This window comes from Vulpes vulpes, chromosome 3 (genome assembly GCF_048418805.1).
Source record: "Vulpes vulpes isolate BD-2025 chromosome 3, VulVul3, whole genome shotgun sequence".
Lineage (NCBI taxonomy): Eukaryota > Metazoa > Chordata > Mammalia > Carnivora > Canidae > Vulpes > Vulpes vulpes.
In genome coordinates, this window is record NC_132782.1 from 56610849 (window position 1) to 56636948 (window position 26100).

At 38.0% G+C, this 26100-nt stretch overlaps 1 protein-coding gene across 3 annotated transcripts in view; it reads right to left on the minus strand.

Moving 5' to 3' along the window:
- The window catches only part of YEATS2 (YEATS domain containing 2), a 117615-nt gene that overhangs the window by 30476 nt on the left and 61039 nt on the right, over window positions 1-26100 (minus strand). For 2 of the 3 annotated variants that reach the window (XM_072752570.1, XM_026007243.2), the window contains exons 10-19: window positions 23752-23932; window positions 17466-17705; window positions 15848-16006; window positions 13876-13979; window positions 12804-12911; window positions 12154-12336; window positions 5633-5891; window positions 2646-2807; window positions 1062-1234; window positions 136-294 (exon numbers count right to left, since the gene is read on the minus strand). In XM_072752570.1, coding sequence (XP_072608671.1) covers window positions 136-294; window positions 1062-1234; window positions 2646-2807; window positions 5633-5891; window positions 12154-12336; window positions 12804-12911; window positions 13876-13979; window positions 15848-16006; window positions 17466-17705; window positions 23752-23932 — 1728 coding nt within the window. The remainder of the gene's footprint in view (window positions 1-135; window positions 295-1061; window positions 1235-2645; window positions 2808-5632; window positions 5892-12153; window positions 12337-12803; window positions 12912-13875; window positions 13980-15847; window positions 16007-17465; window positions 17706-23751; window positions 23933-26100) is intronic. The other variant, XM_072752571.1, reaches the window with a different exon arrangement.

Here is a 26100-nt window from a genome sequence, read left to right on the forward strand (position 1 = left end):
TTATTATTTTTTAATACTATTTAATTGTTTATTTTCTCATGCATCTTTCTTTGTGGAAAGAAAGAAGCTGTAAATGTTTAAATAAACGCCATAATATCCTATATTTGGGGTATGTATGTGTGTTTGCATATTTACCTGGGTAAACAAAGTGGTTTTCTGTCCAGAGATGACTTTTAACGTCTGTTGTCCTTGTGCAGAAGATGTGCTGACTCCCAGGGTTCCCTGGACCACTGATCCAGTAGTCAGCTGTTTTCCAGATGTCTGCGGTGATGGCTGACCAACTAAAAATGTACCCTAAGTTAGAAACAAAGATCTACTCAGTAATTTGTTAAGTGAAAATGACTTGCCCTGACCCTATAAATCACAAGGTCCCATGTTACAAGCTACGATGCTCACCTTCAATTCTGCAACTCAGCCAAAATAACTAAAAAGAACAGCTTTGCCCTCAGTTCCACTACCAACAGCTAGCTAGCCCCACTTCTGAAACTCTGCACAGTAGTTATGGAGCAGGCTGCTGGACAGTCAAGTTCTATAACCTAGTCTTTAAATCTGAATTATTCAGACTGGTAACTATCCATCCTTCTCAATAAGAACATCTAGACCAAAATTCCACGACCTTCCTTAAGAGAGGAGTCAAGATTTAAAAGCAACTAGGGGAAAGAAGGCAGAAACTTGTTCTTAATCATGAATCCAATTCAACTCCAAATACCAAAACTTGATAGTATTCCTTTGGTTACTCCCTTGCAAGAGAAAATTTTCAACTGTCTCTTAATACTATTCATTAACTCATGGATTTGGGAGGCAACAGTGTAGCAAAAATTGAGTAAGAAAGCTATGAGTTTAAATCCAAATTCTAGCATTGGCTTAGCAGAGAGATCTCGTACTTAAGTCTTTCTGAACTTATGTCCTCTCAAAACAAGCTCAAAATAATAAAGATTCCATGTGGCTATATTGTTAGTATTGACTCCCAATCCCAGAAATGTAAAAACAAATACAGTATAATTAAAGGCAGTTGTTAATAACTAAAGGATTTGAAAGATATCAGTCACGAATGATCAGACCTGAGGAGTCTGCTTCAGGATGTAAGATGTGTAAGTCAGGTGCTGGGATATCCCTCCAGGGCCTGCAGGGCTCTGGGCTCCTCCACCACTGCCACCCGCACTGCTACCTCCACTGCCGCTGCCGCCTCCGCTGACGCCACCACCACTACCTGAAGCTGAGCCAGACTGGAGATCTGAAAACACAACGAGATGACAGCAACATCATAAAAAATAGTAAGAGACTTACCAGGAAAAAAAATGCACCCAGAGTGACAGATGACGTTTCCATCCCTTCCCTTTCCTAGTCCCCCTTTTTGGTAACATACCTATTCTGTGACAACAGTGAGGAGACTGTTCTAGAATTAAGGACTGAAACTGATTTTTACTTTCAATTGAAGGACAAATGATGAGTTCAGCTTTCAGTACTAGAAGAACTTCGCTTTAACAAGAGTTCTGACTTCGTTGTGGGAGATCAACAGTCTGATACTGACATTTTCTAACCAAGTGTTGACTAAAATATGCTCAGAGAAGGGCTTCTAAACATTCTGGCATCTCATTCGATTTCAGTGAAACTGATAAAATTAAGTGTAGTTTTACAGAACTCTTTTCTGTCTCCCTCTGCCCTGGAAAAAAACATTTTTCCTCATATTTATAATGACTTCAGTGCCCCATTCCCCCCCCCCCCCTTTTTATATTCCATCTTAAAGCCTTTGGATCCCCTTTACTTCTCTTTTGGTGACATAATGTATATAAACTAAAACTGAGGTGGCTCTCCGAGTAAATAATGGAATCCTTACATTGTCCTTTTCTTACGTATCTTTTTATATATCAATACTTAGGTATGAGGGAAAAAATGCCATGATGAGCAAACAGAAATCATCCAGTACAGTCAGGAAACAAAATGGTGACTAGCTCATACACTAGATTTTGGCAAGGGCAGCTCATTTCTAGTGAACCTAATTGCTCTATCAATTATACTTATGGTTCAGAGGGAAATAATTCCTTTTACCCTTTCCTTTCCAGCACTATCCAAATTGCTTTTCTCTATGTCAAAGCCAAAGTTTCTAAGTCTAGATAAACCACCTAATTTCTTTGGGGTTTTAAGGCTTAACACTAAGGTTGACTCTATATTTCTCTTTCCATCTCCAAAACTGACAAACTTAAATAACAGCGGGCAGAGAACATTTGATTCCACTCCTACTCCTATGCCCTCCAAAATGCACATAGGCCTCCAGTTACTATCTCCCCAGGTATCACTGGTTTCTAGATACCACTGAAAAGAAGAACTTTTTTTGTTTATAGTTCACACGAACAGTTTTCTCCCCACACTGTCTTAATAGTCATCTCTCTCCAGTGTGATTTGTTCCTGACCCCAAACTCTGAGTAGATAAACCCAAAATAGCAGTGTCATCGCCTAGGACTATGATTATTTAAACCCACTTCTAGTTATGTGTATGTTTTAAATCCAGGTGGGCAAATACTACCATCATACCACCACAAAGAGCTACAGAAACACTTCCTGAAACAGGTAAGAGCTGCCCCTCGGGTGGATGAGATGAACATACCCAGAGACCCAAGAACCAAATGATTTAATGACGGACTGACTAGCATTGTTGGTAGCTCGCAGGATGGCTCCTTGAGGAATCAGCAGCAGTTTCCCTTTTCCTGAAGGGTTCTTGCTGTTCGTTGTAAGGTAGAGTTTAGTGCCAGGTGGCAAATTTGCCAAGTTGGCCAAGTTAGTGGCTGGTAGCTGCAATGTTGCCATCACTAAAATGGTACAGGAAAAAAAGAAAAAAAAAATAAAGAGAAAAAGTAGAACTGAGGACAATGCTATCACTAAAAATTAAAAACAGAGCAATAAATTCTTATTAAAAAACACAAACAGTAAACTCTACAGTTTGTTTTCCTAGATACGTAATGCTTCAAAGGCTAGTATCTTGCTAATCAAAAACTAATTTACATATTAGAAGAGCTTGCCATAAATTACAAAGGGGAATTTATATTTGTACATAAATAGGATGACCATATATGTCCCAGTTTGCCCAGAACAGTTCCAGTTTACACCTGGGTCTGATTTTTATACTTATGTCCCAATCATTATTAACCATGACTCTTTTTACTCTCAAAAGTCCTATGGTTTAGACAATCAAAGAAATAATAACCTTATTTTTGGATGAATATATATTTCTTCCCAAAACCTGTTTAAAGCCCTTTTTATCAATTTCTAGTAATGAATGAAACTACAGATTTGAAACAAGACTTCTAACCTCTCTCACTTTTTAAGAACTAAAAAAAAAAAAAAAACAAAAAACAAAAAAGCCAGTCAACAACTAGCAGAGAAGGGCTTCTCTGCTATATAGTATGAAACCAGAATTTACCTTTTGAAAGTCTCACCTATGTCAAAGAGCTTTCACTTATCCCCTAGGATTTACTTCTCAATGCACAAGGCTATAAACCTCTAAATGTGACTCTTCAGTGAAGACTTACACATCAAAATTTCTGCAATTACCTGAATTCAAATCTCCCTATAATGAAGCCCATAGAACCGAGTGAGTCACCACAGGCACAGGGCTCTCAGAGCCTCCTCTAGCCTGTGCTAGTCCTCTTCTTCATTACTACTCCACTGAGCAAGCCCAGGGAAGCAAGACCCCAGGAAGCTGCCCCCCAACAGCAGGGACTGATATGAAGACTGGAATACCAGCCCTCTCCACTGCTGCTAGAACTCACCCCACCTTATATCACTGTGCAGCTCAGCAAGCCTCTCTGCTCAGTCACCCACACCCAGAGTCCAGCCTCACACTGCCCTGCATTCCTCATCTGAACCCATCTCCTCAGCCCATCCTCCTCCCCTGGCTCTCTCATCTTACCCCCAGGAATTCCTGCTGTGATAATGACACCCACTAGAACCCTGACATCTCTGAAGTCTTTCTTTTTGTGGTATTAAACACTGAGTCCTCTGAAGATACAGGACTTCCCCAGTAGCACCCTTAGCTAAAAGCTATTTTTTGAATCTTACTTAGTGTCTGATGGCCAGGACAAGGAGAGGAGTCTTTGTGCTCTCCCATTTGGCTTTCAGACCCTTATTACCCCTCATTCCAGAAGAAAAACCTACTGGCTCCTGCTTGGCTCTACCACCTTAACCCTCTTTTCTGTGCTCATTTACTGAACTCCCAATCACTTCCCCTCACTTGCTGAAGACTGACTCCTGACTCAGTCTTGCTCTAAAGCCAATGATCGTCATCCTCAGTGATAGCACTATCAGTGACTTAATAATCTAGCTTCTCAGGCACCTCATTTTCTAAACTCCAAAGATCACTTCCTCCAACATTGCAAACACTCATTTTTAATGCCACAAATGGACTCTGCCATCACCAACAACTCACCACCTCTGAAATCTTTATTTTGGACATCCACTTCCTTCTTTTCCCTTTTTCTTCTAAATCTTTTTTTTTTTTTTTTTTTTTTTTTTATTTATGATAGTCACACATACAGAGAGAGAGATGCAGAGACACAGGCAGAGGCAGAAGCAGGCTCCATGCACCAGGAGCCCGACGTGGGATTTGATTCCAGGTCTCCAGGATCGCGCCCTGGGCCAACGGCAGGCGCCAAACCGCTGCGCCACCCAGGGATCCCTTCTTCTAAATCTTTTTTATGTTTTATATAAAGTTGATTCTGGTTATTCTTTCAATTTATTATTTAGCTTTTATGTTTTCTTTTTTAATTTTTTAACTCAAGTGTAATGAACACAGTGTGAATAGCAGGTGTACAATATGATTCAGACATCCGCTACCATCATCCTTCTAATTCACTGCAATAATTCTTTAGCCTCATCGAGACCTTCAAAACTTAGTGCATCTAATGCCTTAGGTATATTTTTTCATGCTCTCATAAAAACAACATATCAAGGCTTCAAACACATCCAAGGTGTTTAAACTTGTTTGGTAGAGAAAGCATTAGTTCAGTATCTCAAAATGCTGCTGACAAATGACCATCCCAAGATTTTAAGTCTGAATACAATCCAAAGTGGAGATAAGGGCAAATGAAAATTATCTTTCAGACCTGAAACCACTATCAAGAAATACGCTAGGGATCCCTGGGTGGTGCAGCAGTTTGGCGCCTGCCTTTGGCCCAGGGCGTGATCCTGGAGACTCGGGATCGAATCCCACATCAGGCTCCCGGTGCATGGAGCCTGCTTCTCCCTCTGCCTATGTCTCTGCCTCTCTCTCTCTCTCTCTCTCTCTCTCTCTCTCTCACTGTGTGCCTATCATAAATAAATAAATAAATAAATAAATAAATAAATAAATAAATAAATAAATAAGTAAGTAAGTAAGTAAGTAAGTAAGTAAGTAAATAAAAGAAATACGCTCTATTTTTATTACTCTTGCTAAAACACACACATGCTCCTTAAAGTAAACTGCTTTATAGACTTCTATGTAAAATGCTACCTGAAAAAAATTAACATGTTTTTATATACTCGTTATGCATCAACCTAATAGGTTTTCTTAGAACCAAATACCAAATAAAACTACTAGCAAAGAACAGTTTATATATAAAGGCCTGCTGCTGAAAGGGACCCAATCAGTATCAGTTACCTGAACCCTGGGATCCACTCTTCTGAGGGCCAGCAGCAGTGACCTGAGCCTTGGTTAAGGCTTGCACTGGCTGAGCAACAATGGTTCCTCCACCTCCACTCACAATTGCTTTGGCAACTCCTTGGGTCACAACTTGCTTTGGACCAACTGCTTTGGCAACAGAAGAGCTGGCCTTGGCTACAAGGATTTGGCCACCACTGATCGCCACAGCCTGTTTCACTGTTGAAGGTAAAGTAGACCCAACTGGCACCCCAACAACCTGTTGAAAATAGAGAATAATCCACCAGTGCTTCTTCTCAGTCCTTTCAAGGGCTCTTAGAACAGAACAGTCACTCTATCAGAGAACAAGGCAAAGTCCTAGATATAAAACATGGAGTCTAATTTCATCGCCTAGAAATGCTACCTATGATGTGTGAATGACAGAATTTTTTACATTTTGGATGTTATTACAATAAAAGGCTATGGTTTTCGTCTTAACCCCAGCTACTATCTAGAACTTATTTTATATGTTTAAATAAAAAACTTAGAAAATACAGAAATGTAAAGAAAAAAATTCTACTTACCCACTTATTATTTAATTAATTAATTAATTAATTAATTAATTATTTATTTATTTATTCCACCAAGAAGTGGCTGGAGAGTATGGGGAAACAGGAACATTTGTTCACTGCTGAAAGAAAAGTAAATTTGTACAGCCACTCCAGAGAGGTATTATAGGCATATCTACTCAAACTGAAAATTCACCTATCCCGTGTTATAACAATTCCTCTTTTAGAAATACATCCTAGAGAAACCTTAGACCTGTGTTAAAGGGAACATATTCATAACATCCAAGGTAGTATTGTTTATAATTACAAAAAATGTTAACAAACTTAATGTCTATAACATGTAACAACATGCTTTAGGTCTACAGGTAGAGGAATGGATAAACTGTGGTACAAGTCAGACAACGGAATAGCATACATTAGTAAAAATGAACTAGAACTACAGATATCAGCATCAACAAACTCTGACAGTACAAACACTGGAGAGCTGCAGAAAAATATAAGTGTAAATATCTCTAATATAAATCTTCGAAACACACACATTACATGTTATTTATGGCTATGGATTTATGCAATAAAAGTATGAACTGGAAAGCTACACATCCCAATTCATTACAGTGTTGCTTTTGGTAAGAACAAAGTAGACTTCAACTCTGTCCTGTTTTATTTGGGGAAAATATATGAGATGAAATAAATATGAGCATGCTCATTTTGGTTGGAGGATATGTGAGCATTGATTATATTATTCTTTGTATTTTATTTTAGAATCTTTCTAAATTAATGATAGGATTACCAATAATAGGATTACATAAGAAGTAGAAGAAAACGATAAACCATATACAACTGGTAAATGGAACTTTTACGTTAAATAATTACTAAATCATACATGGTTTCTTTTCAAAGAATGTAAATACAGTAAAACACATTTGCCATGTGTTTGGACACTATGGTTGATATAAAGGAAATGGTCCTCTAATCAACAGTTATAAACCACAGTATAACACAGAAGAAAGAGTACAAGATTTTATAAGCAGCCAGACTTGGTTTCCCAGCTTTGTTCCATCAGTTAGTAGCTAGATAAGTTATTTAATGTTTCTGAGCTTTAGCCTTAGACATCTCATTTATAAAATATAGATAATATTTATCTCATAAGATATAATGTACACAGTAAATGACTCCTGCTGCCCATGACACTTATTATTAACTGAAGAACTGTAATCTATGAGGCTACATAGAGCCTCAAAGGATGGAGAACATCAATGGATCCACATTCAGCTAGGGCAGAAAACCTTCACTGTAAATCCTAGATTTAGTCAAATAGAAATTAAAGTATGCAACATCTGGTATCTGCTTTAAAATATCCTAGAAGAGAAAGAAGATTAGCAAAATGCTGATAATTATTGAAACTGGGTAGCGGGCATACAGGATTCATTATAATAGTCTCTCCACTTTTATGTAAGTTTAACGAAGGAGGGAAAGAAAGAAACAAAAGACTCAAAGAACCAATGGGGAAAAAAAAACAAGTTAACTTAGAACGAAGAAAAAAAAAATCCTCCCACTATCCTGGCTTGGTTAAAACAATGCCTTAGGATGATCCAAATCTCTTTATTCTGACTGTGAGCCTCATTCTGCAGGCAACATGGAGTGTGGCTGTAGCCACAGAGCTGGGCACAGTCACCCTGCTCTACCTCACAGATGTGGATGTAGAAACTTTTTTAAGATTTTTATTTATTTATTCATGAGAGACACAGAGAGAGAGGCAGAGACACAGGCAGAGAGAGAAGCAGTCTCCATGCAGGGAGCCCAATGCGGGACTTGATCCCAGGTCTCCAGGATCACGCCCTGGTCTGAAGGTGGTGCTAAACCGCGGAGCCACCGGGGCTGCCCAGAAACTCTTCTTATTAATCAAAACCTTTTCCCCACATTGGGCTCCCTACTGGGTGTGGAGCCTACTTAAGATTCTCTTTCTCTCCCCCACTACTGTTGATTGCTCACTCTCACTCTCAAAAAAAGAACTTTTCTATGTATTTATGGAAAACAGTTTCTTAATTTAGAAAACCATTTTTGGGTAATGGCAGAAAGTGTCAGCTGAATCCTGATAACCATTCTTGTTTTCTCTCTCATGGTAAGAGAGCCCCCAGTTTCCAGCTAGGGACATAGCCACATAGAACATTTTTCTATCTAGCCTAGTGTTGGTCATCTCATTTCTGGCTAAAAGGATAGGAAGAGAAGTGATGAGAGCAACTTTTGGGTTATGCCTCCCCGCACCCCCTTTTCTCTTCCTGCTGGCCAGAAATGTGAACATGGTAGCATAAAATGAAATGGCCATCTTTGCCCACAAGCTGAGAACCAAATTTTGAAAATGGCAGAGCAACAAAATAGGAGTCTAGATTCTTGATGATTTTGGAGCCAACATATTAGAACTGCCTACAGGTCTTTTATGTGTGAGAAAAACACTTAAGCTTTTGGTTTTTGGATTTCTCTACTATTACAGAAGCCAAACTTTTTTCCTAAGAGTCTTCACATTTCTTAAATATATCAAGCTTAATAATTCACTGCATAAGCTAAATTACACATAATCTATTTTCATGCTCTTAAGAGCCAACAAAGAAAGCAAAAAAATCTTAAAAGGAAAATATATATGGATTAATTAGACCAGTTTTTTTCTTTTCTAAAATTCCATGCATCTTAACTTGCTTTTTCCACCTTGTACCAACCTCTATCCTTACTCAACTGCTTCAAATTTTCCAGAATATGACATACTTAATCCCTCCAAAAGCTAAATAAATGTGGTATCCCAAGTTGGCCACAGGAGGGCAGTTTTTATTAGTGAGCTTATCCAGTAGGAGCATACCACTCACAAGATTAACCTCCTCCCCTTTTGTTTGAAAAAAGAGAATGAGGAAGTCTGGCATTCTATGGGGAAAAATCCTACACACAGCTGTCTATGGACATCATAAGGAAGACTCTTAAGACACTTAGTTTTGCTTTTTTTTTAAACAATACAACATTTTAGCCTAGAACCTGAACTCCTCCCATTCCACAACACTTCTCTTTACATGCCTACTTTCCTTCTGGTTTCACAAAGCAGACACCCTTTGTTCTATATTGTTACAAATACTTTACTCTGACTCAATGTTTTTGTTTGTGTCCTGTACAGACCTCTACAAGTCAGAATTTACTTTAAGAACCAGAAAGTGAAGATTCTATGTATCTAATTTTTCTTCTAGACACTGAAAAATACAGCCAATTACAATTTAGTACTCAATGATAAGAACTGCCATGTACTTAACGCATGTACTTAACATGGGACTTGTCCTTCCTCAGGTAACATTAGCTACTATTATTTATTGAGTACTTGCTCTGTGCTAAGTTCTTTCTATACAATGATTTCTTTCTTTCTTTCTTTCTTTTTTTTTTTAAGATTTTTATTTATTTATTCATGAGAGACACACAGAGAGGGGGGGGGGGGCAGAGACAGAGACAGAGGGAGAAACAAGCTCCATGCAGGGAGCCTGATGTGGGACTCGATCCCGGGACTCCAGGATCACGACCTGGGCTGAAGGCAGGCACTAAACCGCTGAGCCACCAGAGATCCCCTTTTCTATACAATTATCTCTACTAATTCTCCTACAACTCTGAAAGACAGAGGGTATTATTCCTTTACTAGATGAAAAAAACAAGGTTCCGAAAGACAAACCTGTCCAGGTCACACAGGTAGTGTGTAAGTGGCTGAGATTTGTAACAAGCTCTAATTTCAAAGCTCGCATTGTTTTTACTATGCCACACTCCTTCCTTCCCACAAGAACCCACTAAGTGCTCAGATGTCCCATTTTATGGCAAAAGCAGCACTTCTCTTTATTTTCATGAAAAAAGATAAGCCAAAGTTGAATGGAAGGTAGAACAGTATCTTTTTGTTCACCCTTCTGTTTTCTGGCATAATTTCTGGGAATGCACTTCACACCAATAACCAGGGACAGTCTGTACTTGCAGACAGTTCCTTATCTGGAGTCCAAAGCATGTACTAAATTTCCTGGATAAACAGGAAATGTCTTTCCTCATGCTCTTCTGCTTCTGTACATTTCTTTCACACTCTTCTGTGGCTTTTTCTGGTGCCCTTAAACTTTATTCAGGGCATTCTAGCACAAAACCATCTACTTTTTTTTAGTCCTACATTGTCACTAAGTAGATGGCAATGTGACAAGAAAGCCAATACAGTTGTTCAGGATTACAGAGGGGTGGATTTGTAAAAAGCAAAGCGTAAAAAAATGAAACTAACTTGTCCAGAGCTTCTGGGCATAAACAGCAATGCTATATTGACTCAAAAACCTAACTCAGCTATTCCATGTATCTTTGGTGAAACAAAATAGATTCTGAAGAATGACGATGTGTCCGAGTAGCAAGTCCAGATAACAATAACTGACTCATGAAAGGACTTTGACGAGAGCTTACTCCTAGGGCCAAAACAATAGCAAGAGCATTAGGAAGCAGATAGGGGTGCCTGTCTCAGTTAGGTTAGGAAAGCCCCAAAGTCAAATTTGATGTTATAGCTTGGTGGTTCCTAAATTTGTTGAATCGTGAGTCAGCAGAACTTGATAAAAATCCAGATTCCCAGGGCTCCCAAGAAGAGTTTGAGATGAGGGTATGAGGGTATTCAGAAAGTATGAGATGAGGGCCTTAGTATCTAGACATTTTTAATTATCAGATAACTCATGACCAGCTAAGTTTGGGAAAGTAGTTAATGGACTCTTACAGATTTGAGAACAAACCATACATATTTTAGAATTATACAAATTTTTGTCAAAATCCATGTGCAGTTATCTAGCCTAAACCAAAATATCTAAAGCCCTTTTTCTAGCCCTATTCTATTTTAAAGCGTTCCTCTTGAGGCACCTTGGATGGCTCGGTCAATTGGGCCTCTGCCTTCAGTTCAGGTCATGATCCCAGGGTCCTGGGATGGAGTCCCGTGTCAGGCTCCCTGCTCAGTGGGGAACCTGCTTCTCGCTCTCCCTCTGCCTCTGCCCTCCCCCCCTGCTCATGGCCTGCTCCGCCCCTCAAATAATTAAAAAAAAAAAGGTATTCCTCTCAGAGCAATTCATCTATCCCTAGATAGGCTGACTTTCAAGTTGAAAAACAAACACTTCACATAATATTCTTGATAGCTACAGAATGTATCTGCCACCAAAATGAGATATTTTAACTCTGTTATGTTCTAAAATCATGCTTAGGTTCCAGACAATGGCTCACAAATTTTAATTAGCCCTGCAATGGGAGATTTGGGGCTCAGCAGACCCAGGTTCCTGTGTCACTTATTAGCTAAACGCTCACAAGGAAGCTGCTTGACCTCTCAGTTTCCTCATTTGGAAAATGGGAGTTGAGAGTACCCACCCTGCAAGGTTGTCTGAGGAGAACAGATAGCATGTAAATGAGAACATCACACACACAGGCATTCATAAGCACATCCAATGCAGGAAAACATGGACCTACATGCCATTTTATCATTATATTAATTCCCCACACTTCCAAATTATAAAGCAAATAAATTCTCTAAAGAGTCAAGAATCAGTAAACAGATCACAGAGCCTGGACATTAGAGTTGTAAACTAACAGCACTCACCTACTAGAAATAAATAAAACAGCAGACCTTGGTCCTGTTAGCTACCCATTTTACACCTGAATCAATTGGGAAATTGTGTCATGAAATCTATAACCTTCACTGCCAGAGAGATAATAAGTATCCCTTTGCCTCTTGACTATTCCTGAGCCCTCTCTGTAAGATGTGCCCCTGCTCTTGTCAATGATTACTGCAAGAGCAGACGGGTTTAACACTAACTTGCTTTTCCAACAGGACTTCCATCTACAGGATTTTCTAGGGGCAGCAACCCTGTCATCTGAATTTTGTCAGCACCTACCTATTATTTAAGGCACCTAATGTTCATTTACATATTGATCTCCCCAACCCTACCCAACACAAACCTTGGAGGGCTGAATCTTTGGTGACTGGGAAGTCCCTTCTCCAGCTGTTAGGACCTGTTTTTGAGGGGACACAGCTATCATGTGACCCCCTTTCACAGTCACATACTGAGGGAGTGGTGACTGGCTGGCAGCTCCTGTTGCAGGCACATGAGAAGCTTCACCAGGTTCCTGTTTGATGATTACCTGGCAACAAACATGATAATGACACTGAATGATCATCCTATGAATAAAGCCACTAATATTTGAATCTATTCTGCTTGCAGAAATTAATGAATTAATGAAGCTTGGTCTATAAAAAAAAAAATGACTCCACTAGAAGGTAAAAATACTGCTTAAATACAATCCATGAAAGTTATCAGAGGGATGAAAAGGAGGATCTGGATTTGATCCTGTGTTTCTGCAACTCAACCTAGTCCATTTGTTCTAGATTTTGGTGGCACACACAGCTTGTGCTCTCAGGAGATCTTGCTAGATACCAAGGGCTGCCCTGTAGACACCACTAAATATATGGAAACATGTCACAGAAGTAGGATGTGGTCTTAGAATTAAAAATTTACATGTTGTAGGGTAGCCAACTCCCAACATGCCACAAAATAATTATATAACAAAACCATATTGTCTTATGTGATAATGTCCTAATAAATACTCACTTTTGTGAAAGCTCCAAGTCCTCCAGTTACAGGTTTGGGACTTTGAACCTTAGGGTGACTCCCAATTGGACAAAGAGGTGGCATAGATGCAAACAAAGAATCCTCCTGCTGTGTATGTAAAAATACACATTATACAATTAGGATAAAATAAGTGATTTCAGATATTCCAGTCCCTTATATTTAATATAAACCTGTGACATTCTCTAGCAACATAACCAAAAAGTAAAAGAAAATCAAAAGCTCAAAACTCTTTGGGGTCGTCAGCCCCCACACTAGCATTTTAATATTGTTTCAGAAACCAAATGCAAGAAAAGGCTATAAACTGGCACTATTCACCTGTGCCCCAGTGTATGCTGGGAAGTCTCCTATGATATGCCTCTAATATTTGGTTGACTCATTGATTTACATGTCTAGTCCCCTGCCTGATGGTAAGACACTTAAGGCCTGGCACTGTATTTTCTTTCTTTTCTATCCCTAGAGCCTAATCACTAAATAAATAAACAGGTTCGAGTGGTTCAGTATATACTTGAACCAAACAGTGAGCAGATACCCAGCACTCTAGGTATCTAGGTATCTATTAGCTGAACAAGTCAGATCATATTTGAAGTTCTAATTTTAAAGGCTTCTTTACCCTGAGGGGGAAAAAAAAAGATAAATTGTGGAATAAAAATTATTTTCAGGTAACTACATGGCTGACGTATAGAAAAAATACACAATCACTCTTTACTGGACAAACATAGGAAGAAAAATAGCATACTGCCAGATGAATATTTTTATAAGGAAAAATCTGTAACAAAGCTGACCACTCCTAAAAACAGCTGCCTCCTCATCAGAGTAAGTTTTCAAATAGATACTGACCATCCAACTAATAAAAGTGTTGAGGAACATTTTTCACACTAGGAAAAGACCAAGAGGAAGGTAGGGGAGTCTGGAATAAATGATCTTCAAGATACTTATTAGTTTGAAGATTCTACTTAATGAAATTTGCATTATCGACCAACAAATTCTTGCTGACCTTGAACTTACTGTCTTTATAAACTAGAAAAGTGCAATAATGCAGTAAGAGTGTTACCTTGACAGTAGATGTTACAAAACTACTTCCATGAATTTTAGGAATAGGGGAACCTGTTCCTTGGGAGGCCTGGGAGGCAGTAGAGAGCTTGTTTGTAGGACTTCCTGATAAGCAAGGCAGATTTTAAAATAAAGTACAAAGTAAAATGTACAAAATGGAAGTTTAAAGCATTTTCCACTACCCTCCCCCTTTTCCCACTATTTTTCTTTTTTTTTTCTTTTTTTTTAAAGATTTATTTATGATAGACATAGAGAGAGAGAGAGAGAGAGAGAGAGAGAGAGAGAGAGGGGCAGAGACACAGGAGGAGGGAGCAGCAGGCTCCACACAGGAGCCCGACGCAGGACTCGATCCCTGGTCTTCAGGATCTCGCTCCGGGTTGCAGGCGGCGCTAAACCGCTGCACCACTGGGGCTGCCCCTCCCACTATTTTTCACTTGTAAGGGTTGAAAACTCACAACTATGAAATTATGAAATTATTACAGAAAAAATACTTAAGGGTTCCTCCCATGAAATTAGCCACTTCATTAACTTAAAAGTAGACAAGTAAGGACATGTAGAAAAGTGAGTAATTAGACATAACATACTCTACTACCTGTATACAGAGACAGATACCAGAATGCAAGGATATTGGTTATGTAACAATGTACCAAATGTATGAATCTGAACGAAAGCTAGCTTCTTCAAAGCCTCCTCACTAGGAGATTATACCTATTCCATAGTGCTGCTGACATTAAACAGTTTATAGGCCATCTGTACAACTGCCTTTAGGGTCTGATAAAAACAAGTCCCATCATCTATGGGGCACTTGGGCAGCAGTTGGTTAAGCGTCTGCTTTTGGCTCAGGCCATGATCCTGGACTGAACCCCAAGTCAGGCTCTCTGTTCAGTGGGGAGCCTGCTCTCCCTCTGTTGCACCCTCTGCTTGTGCTCTCTTTCAAATAAATAAAATCTTAAAAGAAAAAAAAAAGTCCCATTATCCATAGTCAAAAATAAGGCAAGACCAAAAATGGTATCTGATCACGTGCTCCATTTATCAAACTTGCCTGCAAAGAATTTGGCTAGTTCCTAAAACTAAACATCCTCAAAGGATACCTATTTGATATCCCTAAATATAATCAAAAGGCTATTAAGTAATTTCTGAAAGCAACATTTTTTAAAGGACTTCCATAATTCTAATCACTGTTAAAGGACCTAACTTTTCCAAAAAAACTACTTGGAAAGATCCAACATACAGTCATGTGTTAAAATCAATATGTTTAAAAAATTTTAAATCAGTCTCATTACCTTATAGTTACTTCTCTTTTCACTATTTCTCTTAATTAAAAGTGAAAGCTATAGAAAGTTTGCACTTAGAAGCACATGTTCCCATAGTTTAACTGAAGCGAATACATAAAATAATGTTAGCAAAAGTCTTGGAAAAACTGTAAAAAGCACTCTGTAGTTATTGGAAATTATGACAACAGACACAATAAATCTAGTTCTTATTCGTATCAGAGGTCCCTTTTTATAACTGCAGAGTTCAATTTCCCTCCCACACACAAAATTTACTTATTCACAGAAAAGTAAAGATAATTTTTTTATTTGGTAAGAAATATACGTGGCCCACAAAGGTATTCTTTCCTGAAGCTTAAATATGGAAAATAACCACACTGCTTGTAAGCCCAAAGAGAATGTCTTCCAAATGAAAACAAAATTAAGTTTTGGGTTTTTTTTTTTTAAGAAAATTAATTATGGTTCACTTTTAGTCTTTAGAAATTAAAAAGAAAACTGAAGTAAATTCCTAAAAAGTATAAATTTTACATAAAGTACATCTTCCCTCAGAGAAATACCACTGGATTTACTGTTCTAGATGTCCTTTCTTGAATCAAATCGAAGATTTCATTCTCCCATTATATGGCTACATAAGTCCTACTAAGATTTCATCTCACAAAAGATCAAATCTTTTGGATGCAGAAATATTGATCAAATGCATACCTGTAGTGGGAGTGGTAGCTCCAATAACCTGCCCTGGTTTATCCAGGATAACATAAGGATTATTAATGACAGAGCTGGCAGTGCTTTGTTTCACATGGACTGGAGTGGAAGTTGGGGTTCGAGGCAGCGGTGATGGACTTGGAGTTGATATGGGGGAACCTTTATTAATAAAAAAGAGAAACAAAATAAACTAAACAAAAAAGATATACTCCACCCATCTAAGGAAATGGTGAACAGAGAACAAAGGTGACAAACTGGGAAAAGAGAATGGGACAGTATGTTTCAGGTACTGATCAAACAGTAGCCGTTGGCTGAGTTGGGGATTAGTGTGTTTCCCTCTCTATACCTTACATCAGCATCAATAGGGAGCTTTTGAGAAACATATTGTGAAACATACTCCAGACCTACTAAATACAAATCTATACCTTAACAAAATTCCCCCCAACACAACCATCCATTAAATTCAAAAAGCAGAGCTTCACATAACAGCGTGGAACTCCTGAATCCCTAACCAAACTCTTAATAACTTGGGAAAACTGTTATAATAATGGTTAGTCAAAGACACTAAAATTACAGGAAATTCGTTATGTGAAACAGCAAGGCTTACAAACCAGGAGCCTTGATTTACAATTACTTTCCTTTAGGAAAACATGAATTTCACCCACCCAAAACAAGTCTGTCAATACTAAATCACAGCTACGATCCAGAGATTCCTATTCCCGAGAACACTCTCAAATGTTACCCCTGTATCAGTCAACATCCCAATGGTTTTTTATCAATCAAATCTATCTTCCATAAATTTCTCTAAACTTCAAATCAACTTGTATTTAATATTTATTTTAAGTCTATTTCTCGTATGAAGCAATAAGTTCCAAAATGCTTCTAACTGGGAGGTAAAATTACATGTTCCTCACCTTTCATCAATTTTGAAGACCTGGATTATATTTTTGCTTGTCTATTTTTAGCACGGAGGACTCCTTTTCTACCCCCTTCATATATAGAAGATTTCCACTGCCTAGATATTTCTACTGACTCTTTCCTGCCTTTTCTCAAGTGGTACAACCTAAACCATTAAGCATAATCCCATCAGAAGTCTACCTAACATAAATGTGAAACTGTCATGAGACAGTAGATAATCCAATCTCAGTCAAGGTGAAGGCTCAGAATTTCCTACTGGTAACAGGAATGAGTAATTTTCTAGTGTGATTAGTATAAAAGAAAATTCAATTCCAAACCAATTCCCACCTTTGAAGCTTTAACTCCACACCAAAAGGCCTTTAAACTGTTCTTATTATTAGTCATTCTAGTTTCCATATATAACTCAAAAACTTAATTCCTACCTTAGCTTCAACCATACATCCTGGTAAACATTTTACCTTCCACCAATCCTTGAGATGAAAACCTGACTGCTTTGAATTTCACTTCTTTCCTATTCAAAAATTGTTTTCATATGATATGACTTTTGTTTTTCCTTTGTTGATAACTTTGCTAATCAGTACTGATTAACTCACTTATTAAACAAAAACCCTACTTAAAAGAACTTTTTAAAAAAGCCATAATACTTTCCTTGGTTATTACAATTTTTATACACTTCAACTTGACACACATCATCTTATACCTGAAACAATCTTGCAGCTCATGGTGATGGGTTGGAAGGATTTTCCAGGTGACTCAGGATTAGGAACCTGACTTTGAGGCACAATTTTGCAGCTTGATGCAATTGGCTGAAAAGCTGAATTGCCATGAGAACAAAAGGTAACTTTCTGGGATGCTGTCATTTTGGTGGGTGTTCGTTCCAATGAAGATGGCAAAGAATAAAATGTAGTGTGTCTCTCAGCTTCAGTGTTGGCTGGGAAGCCTATTTGAAATGAAACAGGCAAATGATAAGTCATGAATCACTTAGAAATAATAAAACCTTACCACTGTGGGAAAAGAATGAAATGATAAAAATCCCTTACCACTTCAACAACCATTTAAAACACTTCCCGGTAAAATACATACAGCTGACAATACTTATAAACCCTTTACATATATTTGGGTGAAATGTAAATTATCATGTTCAGAATCATCTTATTAAAATTTTTTTCAAAAGTTAGAAAAAAATAGAAAACATTAACTATTAAGTACGTACAATATAAAAAGCACATGTTTATTATGTTGGTTTTTTTTTCTCAAAGATTTTATTTATTCATGAGAGACACATACAGAGAGAGAGAGAGAGGCAGAGACACAGGCAGAGGGACAGAAACAGGCTCCATGCAGGGAGCCTGACGTGGGACTCGATACTGAGGCTCCAGGATCACATCCTGGGCTGAAGGTGGCGCTAAACTGCTGAGCCACCTGGGCTGCCCCCGTTTATTATGTTCTGAATTGAAAACTGTTTAAATTAGAAAAGAAGAAAACTCAAAAGCATTCACTTAATCTAATACTGTCCTATTTTATTAAATGCCCATGAAGATGCAACTGAAATTTAAAGAGAAATAAAAGTTGAGATTTATAAAAGGACCAAAATATTAACATCACATTAAAATGTAGGGTTAGAAAGGCACCTGGATGGTGAAGTTGGTTAAGTGTCTGACTCTTGACTTCAGCTCAAGTCATGCAGGCTTGTGAGACTGAGCCATGTGTCAGGCTCTACACTAAGCATGAAGTCTGCTTGAGATTCTCTCTTTCCTCCTGTACCCCTCCCTCCACTCTCTTAAAAAAATAGAAATAAAAATAAAAATAAAATGTAGGTTTAGAAATTAAACTGATACCATTTAGAACCAGTTTTATGGGGCACCTGGGTGGCTCAGTGGTTGAACGTCTGCCTTTGGCTCAGGTTGTGATCCCAGGCTCTGGGATCAAGTCCCACATCAGGCTCCTAGCAGGGAGCCTGCTTCTCCCTCTGCCTATGTCTCTGCCTCTCTATGTCTCTCATGAATAAATAAAATCTTAAAAAAAAAAGAACATTTTCTATCTTAAATGTATAAGTCACAGAAGTGACCTAATTACAATACACTTATTATATACTTATTAAATGAAAAAATGTCATAGTTGAAATAGCTTGTTAATTTTTTTAAGGTGTATTTTAAAAAAAGTATATTTATTTATGGGGGAAAGGGGCAGGAGGAGAGGGAGAGAGAGAATCTCAGAGACTCTCCGCTGAACACGGAGCCTGATGAGGGGTTTGATCCCAGGACCTTGAGATCATGACCTGAGTCAAATTCAAGATAGGAATGCCTAACCAAATGAGCCACCCAGACACCCCAATGATTAATCTTATTTTTTTTAAGTAGGTTCCATGCTTAATGTGGAGCCCAATGAAGGGCTTGATCCCAGGACCCTGAGATCAAGACATGAGCTGAGTTAAAGAGCCTGATGCTTAACGGACTGAACGACCCAGGCGCCCCTTATATTGTATTTTTAACTCCAAGACAGTTAACATATAGAGTTATATTAGTTTCTGGTGTATAATATAGTGATTTAACAACTTTATACATTACTCAATGCTCATCACAAGTGTATTCTTAATACCCTTCATCTATTTCACCCATTCCCTTGCCCACCTCCACTTTGGGGATGATCAATTTATTCTCTATAATTAAGAGTCTGTTTTCTGGGTAATCTATTTTTTTTTTTGTTAGTTTGTTTCATAAACTCTACATAAGTAATATCATATGGTATGTCTTTTTCTGACTTATTTCACTTAGAATTATACTCTCTAGATCCATCCATGTTGCTGCAAATAAGATTTGCAAACAAGATTCATTCTTCCTGTGGCTTAGTAATACTCCATTGTATATGTGTGTATACATATAACCTCTTCTTTATCCATTCATCTATCAATAGACACTTGGGCTGCTTCCATAATCTGGCTATTGTAAATAATGCTGCAATAAACATAAGGGTGCATGTATCCTTTTGAATTCATGTTTCTGTATTCTTTGGGTAAATACCCAGTAGTGGAATTATTGTATCATACATATAGTACTTCTATTTTTAATTTTTTGAGGAACCCATACACTGTGTTCCACAGTGGCTGCACCAGTTTGCATTTCCACCCACGTGCACAAGGGTTTCCTTTTCTCCACACCCTCATCAACACCAGCTCTTTCCTATGTTTTTTATTTTAGTCATTCTGATAGGTGTGAGGTGGCATCTCATTTGCAGGTTTTGATTTGCATTTCCCTGATGATGGGTTATGTTGTGCATCTTTTCATGTGTGTTGACCATCAGTATGTCTTGAGAAATGTCTGTTCATGTCTTCTGCCTGTATTTTTAATTGGATTATTTGTTTTTTGGTGTTGAGTTATAGAAGTTCTTCATATGGGCAGCCCAGGTGGCTCAGCAGTTTAGCGCCGCCTTCGGCCCAGGGCATGATCTGGGGACCCCGGATCGAGTCCCACATCGGGCTCCCTGCCTGTGTCTCTGCTGCCTCTCTCTGTGTGTCTCTCATGAGTAAATAAATAAAATCTTAAAAAAAAAAAAAGTTCTTCATATATTTTAGATATGTCATTTGTAAATATCTTCCCCCACCCAACAGACTCTTTTAGTTTTGTTGATTTCTTTTGCTGTGCCGAAGCTTTTTATTTTGATGTAGTCCCAGTAGTTGATTTTTGTTTCCCTTACCTTGGGAGATGTATCTAGAAAAGTGTTACTTTTCTAGTAGATCAAGTGTTTTCAAGTAGATCAAGTGTTACTCTTCTAGTAGCTCAACTACTGTTGATGTCACAGAAATTATTGCCTAGAATCTCTACTAAAATTTTTATGGTTTCAGGTTTCACGTTTAGATCTTTAACCCATCTTGAGTTTATTTTTGTGTATGGTATAACAAAGTGGCCCAGTTTCATACTTTTGCATGCTGCTGTTCAATTTTCCCAAAACTATTTGTTGAAAAGACTTTTTCCCATTGCATATTCTCACCTCCTTTGTTGAAGATTAAGTGACCATATAAGCATGGGTTTTCTGCGTTTTCTATTCATCTATTCCACTGATCTACATGTCTTTTTCTGTGTCAATACCACAGCATACTGTTTTGATTACTATAGCTTTGTATTATCTTGAAATCTGGAATTTTGATATCTCCAGTTTTTTCTTTTTCAAGACTTCTTTGGCTATTTAGTTGGGTGGTTTTTTTTTCCCCTTTAAGATATTTCTTATTTATTGGGTGCCTGGATGGCTCACCCAGTTAAGCGTTCAACTCTTGATCTCAGGGATCCCTGGGTGGCTCAGCGGTTTGGCGCCTGCCTTTGGCCCAGGGCCTGATCCTGGAGACCCTGGATTGAGTCCCACATCAGGTTCCCTGCATGGAGCCTGCTTCTCCCTCTGCCTGTGTCTCTGCCTCTCTCTCCAGGTCTTTCATGAATAAATAAATAAAATTAAAAAAAAAAAAAAAAAAACTCTTGATTTCAGCTCAGGTCATGGAATCAAGCCCTGCACTGGACTCTGCACTCACTGAGGAATCTACTTGAGATTCTTGCTCTCTTTCTTCCCCCGCCCCCTGCTCACACACAGTCTCTCTCCCTAAAATAAATAAAATCATTAAAAAAAAACACAAACAAACCAAGATTGATCTTATTTATTTTAGAGAGAGAAAGCACAAGAAGGAAGGACAGAAGGAGAAGAAGAGAGAATCCCAAGCAGACTCTGTTGAGTGTGGAGCCCAGTGCAGGGCTCAATCTCATGACCCTGAGACCATGACCCGAGCCAAAACCAAGAGTCAGAGGCTCAACCGACTGCACCACTCGGGTGCCCCTTAGGATCTTTTGTGGTTCCATACAAATTTTACAACAGTCTGTTCTCATTCTATGAAAAATGCTGTTGGTATCTTGACAGGGATTACATTAAATCTACAGATTGCTATGAGTAGTCTGGACAGGTTAACAATATTTGTTCTTCCAATCTCTGAGTATGGAATACCTTCCCATTTGTTTGTGTCACCTTCAATTTCTTTCATCAATGTTTTATAGTTTTCAGAGTATAAATCTTTCACTTCCTTGATTAAGTTTACTCCCAGGTATTTTATTCTTTTTGGTACAATTATAATAAATATGATTATTTCTCTTTCTGCTGTTTATTTATTACTGTACAGAAATGCAACAGATTTCTGTACATTGATTTTGTATCCTGTGACCTTACTGAATTCATTTATCAATTCTAGTAGTTTCTTGGTGGAGTCTTTAGAGTTTTCTATACAGAGTATCATGTCATCTGCAAATAGTGACAGTTTTACTTCTTCCTTACCAATGTGGATACCTTCTATTTCTTTTTCTTGTCTAATTGCTATAGTTCTGGCTTCCAGTACTACGTTAATTAAAAGCAGTGAAAATGGACATCCCTGTCTTGTTCCTAACCTTGAGAGAACTGAGTATGATGTTAGTTGTGAGTTTTCATATATAGCCTTTATTAGGTCAAGGTATGTTCCTTTAAACTTACTTTGTTAAAGGTTTTTACCAGGAATGGTGTACTTTGTGAAATGCTGCATCTATTGAAATAGCTTTCAATCTTTTCTCTTATTAATGTGATATATCATCTTGATCGATTTGGGAATACTGAACCATGCTTGCATCCCAGGAATAAATCCCATCTGATCATGGCAATGATTTTTTAAATTTGCTATTGGATTCAGTTAGCTATTTTGTTGAGGATTTTTCCATCTATGTTCATCAGAGATATTGGCCTATAGTTCTCTTTTTTTGTAGTGTCTATCTGGTTTCAGTATCAGAGTAATGCTGGCCTCACAGAATGAATTAGGAAGCTTTCCTTTCTCTTCTATTTTTAAGAATAATTTGAAAAGAATAGGTATTAACTCTTCTTTAAATGTTTAGTAGAATTCACCTGTGAAACCATCTAGTTCTGGACTTCTGTTGAGAGGTGTGTTGTGTTTGGTTTGTTTGTTTGTTTGTTTGTTTGTTTGTTTGTTTTGAGAAAGAAAGAGAGTATGTGTGTACATGCATGCAAGTAGGGGGAAGGACAGGAGGAGAGAAAATCTCAAGCAGACTCCCTGCTGAGTGCAGAGCCCAATACCGGGCTTGATGTCACGACCATGAGCTCACAACCTGAGCTGAAACCAAGTCGGATGCTCAACCAACTGAGCTTTTCAGGGATCCCAGGAATTTTTTGTACTGATTCAATTTCATTGATGGTAACTGGTCTGTTCAAATTTGGCACTTCTTCCTGATTCAGTTTTGGGAGGGTATATGTTTTTTAGGAATTTATCCATTTTGTCTAGGTTGTCCAATATGCTGGCATATAATTTTTCATAGTATTCTCATAATCCTTTGTATTTCTGTGGTGTCCATTATATTTTATTTTTAAAGACTTTATCATTTATTTGAGAGAGAGAATGACCAAGAGAGGGAGAGAGGAGCACAAGCCTGGGAGAGTGGTGGAGAAGCAGAGGAACAGGGAGAAGCAGATTCCCCACTGAACAGGGAGCCTGATACAGGGCTCGATCCCAGGACTCTGGGATCATTACCTGAGCCGAAGGCAGACATTTAACCAACTGAGTCACCCAGGCGCCCTGTTATATTTTAAATAAGCTTAGATACTTAGCATTCAGTTTCTTGTTCACACAATTAAGAACCAAACCAAAAAGTCTTCCTGTAACATATTAGAAGAAACCATTAAAATCATAAAAAAATAAGCATTTAATGACTTTTTGTGAGTTTAATGTTCTATAAAATGTCAGAAGAACTTCATGAAAGAAACTTCTGAGAAGAAAAAAAATTTGGCTATTTTCATATCTGGACTATATAGTAGATGCAGCATGTCTACTTATGGAAAATTTATTTTCCATACATTCTTAAATCTCTATAGGCAGCAGTTCAAGATATTTATGCAAATGAGAGAAAGGAATGCCCCAGAAAGTGACTCCTCTGTACAGGGAAAAATTCATTTCCATACAAGGAAAAATATATTACCTTTCTCCACACATGTATCAGGTACTGGCTCATGTGACTGCTTTATCGGTGAGGAAGCTTTCACTGGGGCTGGAATGGTCAAAGGCAAAGATGGTGGGGCATCAGAGATGTCTGACTCGGAGGACTGAGGATAAATGGAATCTTCTCCAAGAGAATGTCGGTGGAGCTCAACATCCACTACCTACACAATCAGGCAACAATCGGGCTCATGAATCCATCATCAATGTCTCAGAAACCCCCAAACCTGTCCAAGAACATGGTTCTCTAAGAGATGTGACAAATAATGTCTAATCATACTTCAAAAGCAATTTCAATCTAAGAACTAAAGGACTTAACCCAGAAGGTAATCTAGTTTGGTTTCACAGATAACTGAGTGAAACCAATCATATAATTGGGGCCTTTCCATTTGCTGTTTCTATGTCTTAGAACATTCTTTCCCACTCTTACCCAAATCTTTCCATGACTACCTCTTTGTCATCATTAGGTCTCAATCAAATTTCACCTTCTCAGAGACACCTTCTCTAATCAATCTAGCTAAAGCAACAACCCTTTTGTCCTCTAGCTACTCTTTTCTTTATAGCACTTATTTTAAGTGAAACTATCTCATTTGCTTTTATTTACTATATATCTTCTCCCCATTTTCAACACAACCAAGAATATAAGTCCTTAAAAGCAGTAGTTATCTTATTCACCTCTGTATCCCCAGTACCAGGACCAGAATCTAATATGTGGTATATGTTCAATAAATATCTTTTGATACAACACAGCATATTTCCCTAAACAGAATAAGCTTTAACTAGTTAATTCTAACTATAAGAACTACTGCTGATATCATGAATACAAAAAAAAAAAAAAAAAAGCTGGGAGGAGGTATATGGGAAAGGAAAACAAGCTGAAGGTCTCATTTCCTGACTTCAAAACTTTTTACAAAACTATAGTAATCAAAACAGTGTGGTACTGGCATCGAGAAAATATAGAGACCACTAGAATAAAATGCCCCCCTCGTTACAGATGGTCAAATTATTGTTGACAAGAGTGCCAAGATCATTGGGAAAAAGTCTTTTAAACAACTGGTACTGGGAAAACTGGGTATCCATATGCATTAGAATGAAGGTGGACCTTTACCTCCACACCATTTACAAAAATTAACTCAAAATGGATCAAAGACCCAAACAGAAGAGCTAACACAATAAAACTCTTAGAAGGAAATATAGGGCAAAGCTTCATGGCAATGAATTTGACAATGATTTTTTGGATGTGACACAAAAAGCACAGGCAACCAAAGAAAAAATACATAAATGGGACATCAAAATTAAAAACTTCTGTACATCAAAGGACACAGTGAGCAGAGTGAAAAGGCAACCCACAGAATGATCTGATAAGATATGAATATCAGGAATATAAAGAGAACTCCTAAAACTCAACAACAAAAAACCAAACGCATGATTCACAAATGGGCAAAGGATCTGACTAGACATTTCTCCAAAGATGAATCACAAATAGCCAATAAACACATGAAAAGATACTAAACACCAGTTATCATTAGGGAAATGCAAACCAAAACCACAATGAAATACCACCTCATGCTCATTAGTTTGGCTACTAGTAGAAAACAATTAAGTGTTGACAAAGATACGGAGAAACTGGAACTCTTGTGCACTGTTTGTAGGAGTGTAAAATGGTGCAGCCGCTATAGAAACAGTGTGGCAGCCCCTCAAAAATTAAAAACAGAGCTACCATGGGGCACAAGACTGGCTTAGTTGGTGGAGCATGTGACTCTTGGTCTTGGGGTTGTAGGTTTGAGCCCTGTGCTGTGTTGCAGAGATTACATAAAAATAACTAACTAATTTACTACTATATGATCCAGCAATTCCACTTTCTTGGGTATATACCCAAAAGAACTGAAAGCACAGACTCAAATACCTGTACATCAATGTTCTTGGCAAGATTATTCACAACAGCCAGAAGATGCAAGCAACTCAAGTATTCACTGACAGGTAAATAAATAAAATGTGGTACATACATACAATGGAGTATTATTCAGTCTTTTTTAGGAAGGAAGTTCTGATGCATGCTACAACATAGATGAATCTTGAGAACATTATGCTAAGTAAAATATAAACAACAACAAAAAAAACCCACACTGTATAATTCCACTTATATGGTACCTGGAGTAGTCAAAAAGTCATTGAGACAGAAAGTAGAAGGGTAGCTGCCAGGGGCTGAGGGAGAGGAGAATGGAAGTTATTGTAAATGGATACTGCTTCAATTTTCTGAGATGAAAAAGAGTTTTGGAGATGGATGGTGGCAATAGCTGCACAAAAAAGTGAATATATTCAATACTTAACT